This window comes from Antechinus flavipes, chromosome 1, assembly GCF_016432865.1.
Source record: "Antechinus flavipes isolate AdamAnt ecotype Samford, QLD, Australia chromosome 1, AdamAnt_v2, whole genome shotgun sequence".
Taxonomy (NCBI): domain Eukaryota; kingdom Metazoa; phylum Chordata; class Mammalia; order Dasyuromorphia; family Dasyuridae; genus Antechinus; species Antechinus flavipes.
Window position 1 is genome coordinate 640,639,117 of NC_067398.1, and position 13,034 is coordinate 640,652,150.

Sequence of the window (13,034 nt, forward strand, 5' to 3'; positions counted from 1 at the left end):
TGGAAACTTCTTGGACCTAACTCTTTTTGAAACATGCACCCCCCCATGCTACATTCTTGCCAAATAGTCATCCAACAACAGGACCTAGTGTTAGAGAATCTATCTCATGAGGCAGCTCATTCCATTTCTGGAAAATTTTGATTATTAGACTGTTCTTTCTTATATTAAGTCAGAATACACTTTCTTAAAGCTTTCATCCATGGAAATGCTAGTTTTGTTCTCTGGAACAAATGTATTTTATGGTACTTTTAGTGCTGGACTGGTATAGTTGAAGTTTAAATCTCACAGAAGACATGATACTGCTAAGGAATTCATCTATCAATCACTTTAAAATTGTATTTTATTTATTCTTTTTTATTATCAAGTATTTATTTTCTCTCTCCTTCACCACCCTCCCCATTGGAAGAAAGGAAGAAAAAAAAAAAAAACCTTTATCAAACAGACAATCTAAATAAAACAAATCTTCAACATTGGCCATGCCCAAAAATGTATATCTCATTTTGTATCTTGACTCCATCACCTCTGTGTGCAGGTGAATAGCATGTTTTATCATTGGTCCTTTGGAATTTTAATTGGTCATTGCATCAGTAGGGCAGCTGAATGGTGCACTGGATTGAGTGTCAGGCTCCTGAAGTCAGAAATACTTTTCCTAACTTCAAATCTAGCTTTAGACACTTATTAGCTATGTGACCCTGGGCAAGTCACTTAACTCGGTTTACCTTGTTTCCTTATCTGTCAAATGAGCTAGAGAAGGAAAAGGCAAATCACATCAGTGTTTTTACCAAGAAAATCCAAATGGGATCACAAAGAATTATTATTATTATTTTTTAAAATAACTTTTTATTGATAGAACCCATGCCAGGGTAATTTTTTACAGCATTATCCTTTGCATTCACTTCTGTTCCGATTTTTCCCCTCTCTCCCTCCACCCCCTCCCCCAGATGGCAAGCAATCCTTTACATGTTGAATAGGTTACAGTATACCCTAGATACAATATATGTGTGCAGAACCGAACAGTTTTCTTGTTGCACAGGAAGAATTGAATTCAGAAGGTATAAATAACCCGGGAAGAAAAACAAAAATGCAAGCAGTTTATATTCATCTCCCAGTGTTCTTTCTTTGGGTGTAGCTGCTTCTGTCCATCTTTGATCAATTGAAACTGAATTAACTCTCTTTATCGAAGAGATCCACTTCCATCAGAATACATCCTCAAACAGTATTGTTGTTGAGGTATATAATGATCTCCTGGTTCTGCTCATTTCACTTAGCATCAGTTTATGTAAGTCTCGCCAGTCCTCTCTGTATTCATGGGATCTCAAAGAATTAGATGTGACTGAAAGATGACATTACATCAGTCAGTTCTTAATTATTTCAAAGCTGTTTGGTTTTATGTTTTATTACATAAATATTACATATTTAATTCACTTCATAAAAATCTTTTAGGTTTTTCTAAAACTGTCTTTTTCATAATTCTTATTGAGCAATAATATTCACATCATTCATAGATCATAATTTGTTCCAGTCCTTTCACACTACAAAAAGTTCCTATAAATGTTTTTGCACAAATAAATTATTTTCCTTCTTTTTTGAGTTTTTGAGTTTTGGTGGGTAGGTACCTTTTTTTTTTTTTTTTTTTTTTGTAAAATGCCCCTCGGCTTTTATGATTTCATCCCAGATGCCATGGCTCTGAGTATTATTGTATCATCATCATCATTAATCATCATTATTATTACTACTTCTAAAGGTACTTGATTACCATGAGATTATATACTAAAAAGATATAGAATCACACTTATGGTCTCCAACCTTCCTTGAATCTTGTAGCTATCATGTGTTTTACCTCTTAGAGCGTTCTTTTTATTCTTGAATTTCAATACATTCCCATCTTTTTCTTTTTTAAAAATATATTTTGTTTTAAAATGTTTTAAATATTTTAAGTTCCAACTTCTTCCCTTTCTTCCAACTCCTCCCCTGTTCACTGAGAAAGCAAGCAATATGATATCAGTTATATATCATGCAAAATCTATTTCCATATTAAGCACAGTGCAAAAAAAAGAAAAGTAAGAAAATTATACTTCAATTTGCATGGAATTCATCAGTTCTCTCTCTCACCTTTCATTATGAGTCTTTGGAATTATCTTAGATCATCATACTGATCAGAGTAGCTGTCTTTCACAGCTGATCATCATTATAATATTGCTATTACTGTGTACAATTGTTTCCTGGTTCTGCTCATTTCACTTTGCATCAGTTTATATAGGTCTTTCCAGATTTTCTGAAACCATCCCTTATCACAGTGTTCCTTTCAACAGGACACCTGTGTACTGACAGAAACTGGAATATAGTAAGTTTTTCTGTGTGTATATGTAAAGGATGGGATGCAGAACATAGGGTAGAACCAAACCCATTAGCCATTGAAAAAGTACGGTCCAGCATTTGTTGAGTTAAAGGAATGACATGTAAGACATTTGTAAACCTTATGGAATAGAAAGACCTGCATTCAAATCCTGGCTCCCACATTTACCAGCAAGCTTAAGTCACTTCCATCCTTCCTTCTTCCTGTCTTCCTTTTTTTCTTACATTTCCCATTCTTCAATAGGCTAGGATCATAGTGGCTACTCATGAGCTGGATCCCACTGCTGATCAGCACAGAAGCTTTGACATCTATTTCTATTTTTTTTAAGTTCAAATCTGGCTTTAGACATTTACATGATTGTCCACATATATAACCTATATGGAATTGCTTACTTTCTCAGGGAAAGGAAAAGTGAGGGAATGATAGAATTTAGAACTCACAGTTTAAGAAAAAAAAACAAGAACACATGTTAAAAATTGTTTTAATATGTAATTGGGAAAACATAGAAATGATAGGGAGTAACTGTAGTTTATTGATTAAGCAAGAATTAATACAAGGACCTTAGAAAAGAGATCGTTGGTGCAGTCCATGACAGAGATAATGAACCTGAACTAGTGGTCATAGTGGGAGTGGAAAGGAGGGGTTTATAGAGATAGAATGACAAGATTGACATATGGGATGAGTGAGAGTGAGGAGTCAAGAATGATACCGAGATTCTAGACCCAGGAGATTGGAAGGATGGAGATACCCTTTGTAAGTAATAAAGAGATTTGTATCAGAAGAGAGGGTTTGGGGAAGAAATGAGTTCTGTCCTGAACATGTTGCATCTGGGATGCTTAGTTCAATATGTCCAGTGGGTAGTTGGTGATGAAAGATTGGAAAAAATAAGAGCTTTCAGGATAATGTGAGCCATAGGCCCAACCTATGGGTTTGTGGGTATGAAATGGTGGGTATGAAACAATAAAACGAGGAGCAGCTGGGCAAGTGAGAACCAGGAGAGAGCATTGAGAAGAGAACAATCAAGTATTAAATGTTTCAGAGAGTTCAAGAAGGATTTATATCAAGAAGAGATCATTTGATTTGGTAAATAAGAAATCAAAAACTTATCCTTCCTAATTTAGAGGGCCGTCATGAAAGTTGGATGGAGAAGATGAAAGTGAAAGCTCTTTAGAAAAAATTATAAAAGTCCCTTGTGCATACCAGTGTCTCTACTGAGTCTGTACCCCAAAGAAATCATAAAGGAGGGAAAAGGACCCACATGTACAAAAATGCTTGTGGCAGCCCTTTTTGTAGTGAAAAGAAACTGGAAACTGAGTGGATGCCCATCAGTTGGGGAATGTCTGAATAAATGATACTATATGAATGTTATGGAATATTATTGTTCCATAAGAAATGATTAGCAAGATAATTTCAGAAAGGCTTGAAGGGATTTACATGAACTAATGCTAAATGAAGTGAGCAGAACCAAGAGAATGCTGTACACAGCAACAATAAGATTGTGATGATCAACTTTTTTAGATGTGGCTCTTTTAAACAAGGAGATGATTCAGGCCAGTTCCATTGGACTGTGGATGGAGAGACATCTGTACCCAGAGAGTGGACTATGGGGACTGAATGTGGATCACAGCATAGTATTTTCACCTTTTTTGTCGTTGTTGTTGTTTGCTTGCTTATCTTTCCTTTCTTGTGTTTTTTTTTTCTCTTTTCATCTGATTTTTCTTGTGCAGAATGATGAAAATGGAAAAATGTTTAGAAGAATTACACATGCTAAGACTATATTGGATTGCTTGTTGCCTTGGGGAAGGGGGAGGGATGAGAAGAGGGAGAAAAATTTGGAACACAAGATTTTCCAAAGATGAATGTTGAAAAATTATAAAAGTCCCATAAATTTTAAGTGGCAACCATGATATAAGGGCAAGAATGCTGTCCAGCTTGTGACTTTAGGCAAACCCTGAGTTTGTTTCTTCATCTCTTAAATGGTGCTAATTATATTATTATATTAAGAAAATTCTTCATTAAGTAGATATATAAAAAAGGAAGTATCAAATGCTTTTTAAAAAATGACAGGTCTGACACTGTCAGACACTCAGATGTCTGAGTGTAGATTTAAGCATACTTCTTTTTACTTTCTTCATCTCTGTCTATCTGTCTTTGTGTGTCTCTCTGTCTTATTTAACTGTAACTTATGGCTCAAAACTGTGACTCTGAGTTTACATTGCCTAGATTCAATCTTTGGAGGCTTCTCATTAATTTTCATGGATATACATAGTTGTTGTTCAGTTATGTCCACTCTTTGTGACTCCATTTGGGATTTCCTTGGCAAAAATACTAGCATGTTTTACCATTTTCTTCTCTGATTCATTAGACAGATGAGAAAACTGGGGAAAATGGGGCTAAGTGACTTGCCCAGGATAATACAACTATTAAGTGTCTGAGGTCATATTTAAACTCAGGAAAATGAGTCTTCCTGACTCTAGGCCTTGTAGTTTATCCACTGCACTATCAGCTGGAACATCAAAATTTAGCTCATAACCTAGGTCTCCCTTTTTAAAGAAAAGAAAAGAAGGGCTTTCAATTCTCAGGCAAGCAGAACAATACCCTGAATATAGGACAGGTTATATTTAACCTGATAAAAATTCAAAGAAGTTGCATTCAAGTCTATAAATAGTCAAAAATGATCATTTTCCTCTAAATGTTTCACTAAACATTTCTTTTAAAAATTTTCCCCAGCTTTAACTCATAATATCAGCAAATAGAAAGATTCAAGTTGTTCTTTCTTCAAGCCTCAGCAATTTTTCTCCTTTGGCCTTGAGGTCGGGGAGAACATGCCATATAAATAAATCATTATTATAAATATCATTTTTATTATTACTTTATTATTGTTGTTTTCCTAAGGTATTTTCTTAGTTATTAAAAAATTTTACTCTCAGGGTTTGGGATATCTGTTACTGTTGATCATGTAGAACCTAATGCAAAATTAATCAGTCCAGAGTTATTATCATGTCTTTTGTTTGTTTTGATGGTGTCCAGAACAGGAATATAAGTACCTAGTAGAGAAGAATCTATATCGTATGTGCAGTGGGTAAAATGTTTTAGAAGATGGTGGAAGTATGAAATGCTTTAAAAAAAAAGACAATGAAGACTGATACATACTTGTTATTACTTCATTTTTCTCCTTTCACTCTCTTTTTTTGGTCTGTGTTTTCTTTTGCAATATGCTATTGGTATTGTTTAGTCATTTTCACTCACATTTAACTATGTAATCCCTTAGGGTTTTCTTGGCATTTAGTTTTGTTGTTTCCTTCTCTGGTTCATTTGACAGAGAAGGGAACTGAGGCAAATAAAATTAAGTGACTTTGACTTACCTAGGATCACACAATTAGTGTCTGCTGCCAGATTTGAACTAACTTATTGCTGATTGCAGTCTTGGTGCTCTATCCACTATGCCTTAGCATGGCTAATATGGAAATGTTTTTTATGTGACTTCACATATATTACCTATGTCAAATTTCTTGCTTTCTCAAGGGGGAAGAGTAAAAAAGGAGCAAAATAAATTGGAACTCATAATTTTAAAAAAGGTTTTGAAAAAATTTGTACATGTAATTGAGAAAAACAAGAGAAAGAATTTTAAAAGATAGTTGTTAATGTACCTCTGGAAGTTAACCCACAATTTCTTCTTCTTCAGATCTGGGTTGGCAGCAAAGGACTGTCCCAAGGAAAATGCAAAGGAAAAATCTATGTGATTGATGCTGAAAAGAGAACTGTGGAGAAGGAGCTGGTGGCCCATGCTGACATGGTGAAGGCTTTGTGTTCAGCAGAGGACCGATATGTACTGAGTGGTTCAGGCAAAGAGGAAGGAAAGATTGCTATTTGGAAAGTTGAATAATTTTTAGCACTTTAAAATGTGTTTCCCACAGACTTGTCACTGTGATGGCCAGAAAATAGGACCATTGAAGGTCATATTAAATAAATGTATATTTTGGCTGTTATCATACATTCATCACTTTTTTAAAAAAGCAGATGAACTCTTGGAAGTCCTTCATTCCAACTCACTCATTTTATCAAAGTCTAGAGAAGAGAAATTACTTATTTAAGGTCATAGAAATGTGACTAAACTCCACCATGATGTTTTATATTCCTGTTGCCAAGACAATCACAGTCTTTATCAGATTAAATTATGTTCTGGTTCCTTATTTGGAATAGGAAGTAGGCTAAGACTTAACCATAAATATGAGGGAATGTCAACATTGAGCATCCAAATCTCACTTATCTAGAATCCCCACAATTAAAACCATTAGCTCCAAGATTATTCAAACAGTGAATTCTTGTGTTTGAAAACTCCAGAAACAATGGTGTTGTGACAAAATCCTTTCTTTTTTCTTTTTCTTTTTTTCTTTTTTCTTTTCTTTTTTTTTTTTTTTTTGCTGAGGCAATGGGGTTAAGTGACTTGCTCAGCGTCCCACAGCTAGTAAGTGTTAAGTGTCTGAGGCCAGATTTAAACTCAGGTCCTCCTGATTCCAGGGCAGGTGCTCTATCCACTGCACTATCTAGCTGCCCCTGTGACCAAATCCAGTAGAGATTTCTGAGTGTTTGTGTGACAACATTTTGCCTTGTCTGATCCTTTGATTCATGGATCCATCTGTATAGCTACAGATCTGTGATTAAATGTTTTGTATTTATATTTAATTTTTCATCTGGGTTTTATGAGCAGTCTTATCTTCATCATTAAAACTTCCATTCTTACCATATGTGATCAAGCTTGTCCACAGAGTAATGACTGATCTGGTGGGCTATTGTGTCATTCCACATACGGCCAGTGCCTGGATTTTTTCTTAATGACCTCATAACTTATGTAATAAAGAAACTTTCATAAATATTTTTAAGTATCTCTAGTTGTTACTTGAATAATGAGATTCTTATGTAAGGGTAGCACTTAAAAAAGCACCCACCACAAAATATGCTTTTAAAGTATTATATAGTATCTGGTTGGTTGTTAACCTCACCTCCAAAGAAACTGCCTGTCAGGTATACAGGGACAATTTCAGGGTTTTTTCTATGCTTGCTTATATATATATATATGGTGCTACATTATTTAAATTAGGAAAAAAGTTCTGGGGAGTTTAATATCAATATTTAAAATGTTTATGTTTCAATAGTTCAATTATGTTTTCATCAGTGTAAGTACTCTCTCTTTTCATATAAACTGAAATTCTTCTGTTCTTTAGTATACAGTTTCATAAATTGCTATAAAATGCCACCCTACCCCCCACCACCAACAACAAAAAAAATCAGCTACCTGCCAACTTTGGCTGGGCTAGATCTTAAACTTCAAACAGCATCAGCCAAAAGGTCCATTTTCCCAGCTTGGCGGGGCACTTTCTAGAGTTTGCCTTTTTCCAATATGAACTTCACATTCCCCTGACCCACCCCTATAACAATCAGAAAGCATTACAGGAAGACTTCCATGGAGAATGAAAACAATTTTAGATGATTTTTTTCTTGGGACTGCATTTTCTTATTGGGGAAAAAATGTCCAGGACAAATTTAATACAACAGAAACAAATGCTTTTATCAGTCCATTGGAAGGATCTATTCTTTGGACATACATTATATGAAGTATTAGAGACAACACAGCATGTACAGCGAGCATGTACCTATCTGTGACTTAACATCTCAGGTACTATTTACTATCCTAATAAGGTATCCCTCATTCCAGGGTTCCTAATGAAGCTCCTTTATTCTTTTCAGACTCTCTGGGGCTTTTTCTCCATTATGTCAATCGTAATGAATGAAAAACTGAAATCTTCAGTCTAGAGGCCATTGTCTGGTCTCCTTGCTGGAGGTTAAGACAAAGTCAATAAATGACCCTTTTTTTTCCTTCACCTCCCCACTTCCCCTTTCTGTACCTCCTCTCCACGGAGTCCAAAACTGAGTATTCATAGACATGATCTTTATATAATGCCTGATATCAGTAATTGATTCCTCAAAAAATAGGATATTAGGAGATAAAATGAGTGGAATGCTAGACTTAGGATCAAGAAAACATGAATTCAATCCTGCCTTAAACATTTCCTAATCATGTGACCTAGGGCCAGTCACAACTCCTCTGAAATTTAATTTCCTCATCTATAAAAAAAAAAAAAAGAATAATAGCACCTACCTCCCAGAATTATTGTGAAGATCAAATGAGATAACTTGTGTAAAGCACTTTGAAAACCTTAAAATGTTATATAAATGCTATCTATTGTTATTAATATTATCATGATATAGGAACATTACTTGTCTCATAGGGTCAGTGTGAAGACTGAGTGAGATAATATATGTAATGTGCTTTATAATTTTAGAGGCTATATAATTGTGAACTCTTATCATTACTAAAGTTTTACAGGAACTTAGCTCCACAGAAATGATATTGGGAATGGACTCATCAGTGAATCAGTTAATATTTATTAAGCATCTACTATGTGTCAGAGACTGTACTAAATGCTGGATATACAAAAAGAGGCAAAATGTAGTACTTACCTTCAAAGTGCTTACAGTCTAATGAGCATTACCTAATAGCATTCTGGTGAGATTGTGGTAAAATCTTGCATTATTATCAGTGAGATTACTGCAGGATGATCTTGATTACTGCATATTTGTATGGAATCTGCCTGTAAATTCATCTGAAGGTTAAGGTTATAATGTGTTAATTAGTAACTTAAATGTACTTCCTGGAATGCTATGTCAGTGAAAGTGTAGGTTCCTTATTTTAAGTCATGGATCCTATGCACACACAATATATTTTAGCTGAATTACTGGCATTTTGCATGGTATTGGAGATTTCTTTCCTTTCAGGTGATTCTACTTGATCTTCAGATGAAAAACCATTAATGTATTGTGTCCAAGGTTGTAAATAGTTTCAGTTTTTTTTTTTTAAAGATGACTGCTTTTGTAAAAAATTATAACACAAAATAGTTTAAACTATTCAATATCATGCTAAGTATACTTATATACTAAGCCCTCTCTAATAAAGAACATTTTCATTTTGTAAATATTGATCATTGGTTTCTTTATTTTCTCCAATTTTACTTTTAAAAGTAGGTCTTTAAATTGTATAGTATTTTTTTTCTTTTTTGTTGTTGTCGTTTATCTTGCTTTTTTTGTGAGGCAATTGGAGTTAACTGACTTGCCTAGGATCACACAACTAGAAAGTGTTAAGTGTCTGAGGCCAACTTTGAACTCATCCTGACTCCAAGATTATACTAACTGCCCCTGTTGTATTATTTTTTATAGTGATAAGTCAGAATATGTGGCCTTGCAGTCAAATTACCTGGTTTTACATTCTTAGTTCTATCTTAGTTCCCATATCTGTCAAAGGAGAAAAATAATACTACCTAATTTCCTTTTATGGCTGCCTTGGAGATCAAATGGGACATTGTACCTAAATTCTTTGTAACTTGTAAAAGACAGAGGGAGAATGAGAGAGATAGACAGGGAGAGAGAGACAGACAGAGAAACAAAGAGAAAAGGAAGGACAAAGTATGTATATGTATATATGTATGTCTGTGTTCTTATATATGTCACTTATTATTGTCACTGGCAAAATGCATTTTTCTGCCAGTAATACAAGCTGCCTACTATACCAGGGGGCCTGTCACTTCTTTTTTGTCCTCATTTCCTACATTAGACTTTTCCAGCAATTAGCACCTCCCCATCCAAATACCTTATACGTATTTTTGTATAGAATATATAAATATCTAAAAAGAGAATATAAGCTCCCTTGAGGGCAGGAACTGTTTCATTTTTGTCTTTGTACCCACAGAGCTCAGCTTATAATAGAAATATTATGGAATAGGAAATGCTTGTTGATAGATTAATTGGGAAGCAACAAAGCAGTGTGTGATATTCAGTGGGTAAATGTTTCTAGAGGACAAAAGAAAAGGAATTTGGTTGGTCTCCAGAAATCTAAAGGATCACCTAATTTCAATTTCCTGAATGATCGAGAAAGGGAAAGAGTAATTGGTATTTGCTGGGAATTGGATTCCCAAATGACAATTAATTTGAATATATTCAAATTGGGAGACTGGCTATATAATTTATATATATATAATACAAATGTTAGATTTATAAATGTTTAGATTTATAAATGCTGGCTATTATTATTAAAGCTATTACTATATAGTGGAAGTTTGGCAAGCTATGCACTTTACAAAGCACTTTTATGGTTTACAAAGTGCTTATGTATGCATTTTATTTGTTCCTTAACAATTTTTTTTTTGAATCAGGCAGCATGAGAGTTATATGGACTTTGCCCATAGAGAAACTGAGTCTCAGATAAGAGGTCCCAAACCACATAACTAGGGATGAAACCGAAACTCGAAGCATGACCCCAACTTCTGGACTCTTTTCATACTGCTAGGCTAAAGCTCGTCACTGATTTATTACCTTTCAGTCCCAAAGCAACTTCCTTACTTCCTGCAGTTGGTTATGATTCTTGGTGTTTTATTTCACAGTGATTATATTTGAAACAGATGACTCAGGAAGATGGGAGGCTTTTAGGAAAGCCACCATTATACAAAGAAGAAAAATCTCAAGACTTTTGTATGAAGTACTGAATGTTTGAATTGAAAAGACCAAAATTGGCAGGTTCTGTATTTATATAAACACAATCCTTTGGGCTGCTTTGTTTTAACAGGACCCCTTTTGTTCCTGTAGCTTTCTCTCTTTCTCCACTTTTGAAACGATTACATTATGAATAGCATTGTCATGGAATGGATTGAGATGAGTTTAAATTTATTAAGGGAGTTTTCAAGATCATAGGGATCAAAAACCTGATCTCATTCAGGATGAAGGTGTTTATCCTAAAGTAGAGAACATATTTGAAATTAAGGAATCTAGTTTTAGCCCCTCAATGGCTAGTGAGAAGAGAAAGCTTGCATTTTTGTCATTATTATTATTATTATTATCATATAATACTATTACTAAGTAATTTTCCAATTATATGTAGAAATGGTTTTCAACATTCATTTTTGTAAGACTTTTGAATTCCAATTTTTTTTCTCCCTCTCTCCCTTACCACCTCCTTCCTCATGCTAGCAAGCAATCTGATATAGGTTATATGTATATATTCATTTTTAACATAGTTCCATATCAATTATTTTTGGGAAGGAAAAATCAGAACTAAAGGGGAAAACCACAAGAAAGGATGCAACAAAACAAAAATGAAGAAAAGGTAAAAACAATATGTTTCAAAATTCATTCAATCTCCATAGTTCTTTCTCTGATTGTGGATGGCATTTTCCATCCCAAGTCTATTGGAATTGCTTTAGATCACTGTATTACTGATAAGAGCTAAATCTACCATTGTTGATCATCACACAATCTTGCTATTGTACATTTTTATGGTTCTGCTCTGTCTTCTGCATCAGTTTATGTTTAAGAGTTTCCAGATTTTTCTGAAATCAACTTGTGCATCATTTTTTATGAAAGAATAGTATTCAAATACATTCATATACCATAACTTATGCAGCCATTCCCCAGTGTGTGTGTGTGTGTTTAGTTTGAGAAAGGACCTCAGTGTCTGGTGTTTTATCCTGCCCAATGATCTTCAGAATCTTCCTAAGACAATTCAAATGGAAGCGATTCATTTTCCTGCCCTGGCCCTGGAAGACTGTCCAAGTTTCACAAGCATACAACAATGAGGTCAGTACAACAGGACCTTCAGTTTGATAGTCAGCCCGGCCAAAGTGGACCACTGGTCATCTGTGAATTCAATGTTACATCTCCTGTCTCCATTCAGATAAGTTCTCCTCCATTCCTGGAAGGCACATGTTCCTTTCTGTCAGTTTGACTACTTACTTTTCCTTAAAGCTCAGCACAAGTATCTCAGCCTATGAGGAGCCTTTCCTAAGCCTCCTGGGTATTTGTTAGTGCTTTCTGCCTCCTCAAATTATCTCCTATTTACTTTCTATTTACAAGTTGTCTTTCCCAGTAGAATTTAAGCTGCTAGAGTTATGTGTCCTTAGGGCCTAGCACAGTGCTTGGTAATAAGAAGGCTTCCATCGAATGTTTATCTGTTGGGTTGATTCTTTTATAGGATTTAAAGCTTTCTAATTTGAATTAGTAATTTGTGAACGTTTATCTCATTCCTTCTAAATTATAATCTAAATCTGTCTCCTTTATAGAAATTAGCACATAGTTGATACTCAGAAAATATTTAGAAATATGTTTCAAGCTAGCTTTTTTTTCCTTTTTTTCTTATGAATTTAATTACTAACAAACATGAACATTTCAGCACTCGGTATTCAAAGAACAAAAATGAGGATTGTATATTAAGTTGTCAACTCATGGCATTTTAAAAATATGTATTAATTTTAATATGATAGCAGGAAAAATGCCCTCTTAGCATCTGTCCTAAATTGTTTTGTTTGTTTTCTCTGGAAATTCTGTTTTATTGATGGTTTTTTCCTTTTTCTTTTTTTTTTTTTTTTTTTTGTTAAATGTAACTCTAATTGTTACCCACTAATTCAGCCTTCCAAATAAAAACAAATATGCATAATCTAGCAATGTCAATTGGTGGTGTTTCAAAATTTATATCCCATTCTGTACTTTTAGTCCATCACCTTTCTGCCATCAGTCTTCTGAAGTGTTTGTGTCATTGCCTTGACTAGAATTCTATAGTCTTGCAAAGTTTGAA

General features: G+C 34.4%; 1 protein-coding gene across 1 annotated transcript in view; it reads left to right on the top strand.

The window, feature by feature from the left end:
- Positions 1-9,390, top strand: part of DENND3 (DENN domain containing 3) — a 126,273-nt gene extending 116,883 nt beyond the window's left edge. Inside the window, 1 exon segment of the mRNA XM_051971156.1 lies at positions 6,042-9,390. Coding sequence (XP_051827116.1) covers positions 6,042-6,242 — 201 coding nt within the window. The 3' untranslated portion in view covers positions 6,243-9,390.
- The last annotated feature ends 3,644 nt before the right edge of the window (positions 9,391-13,034 follow it).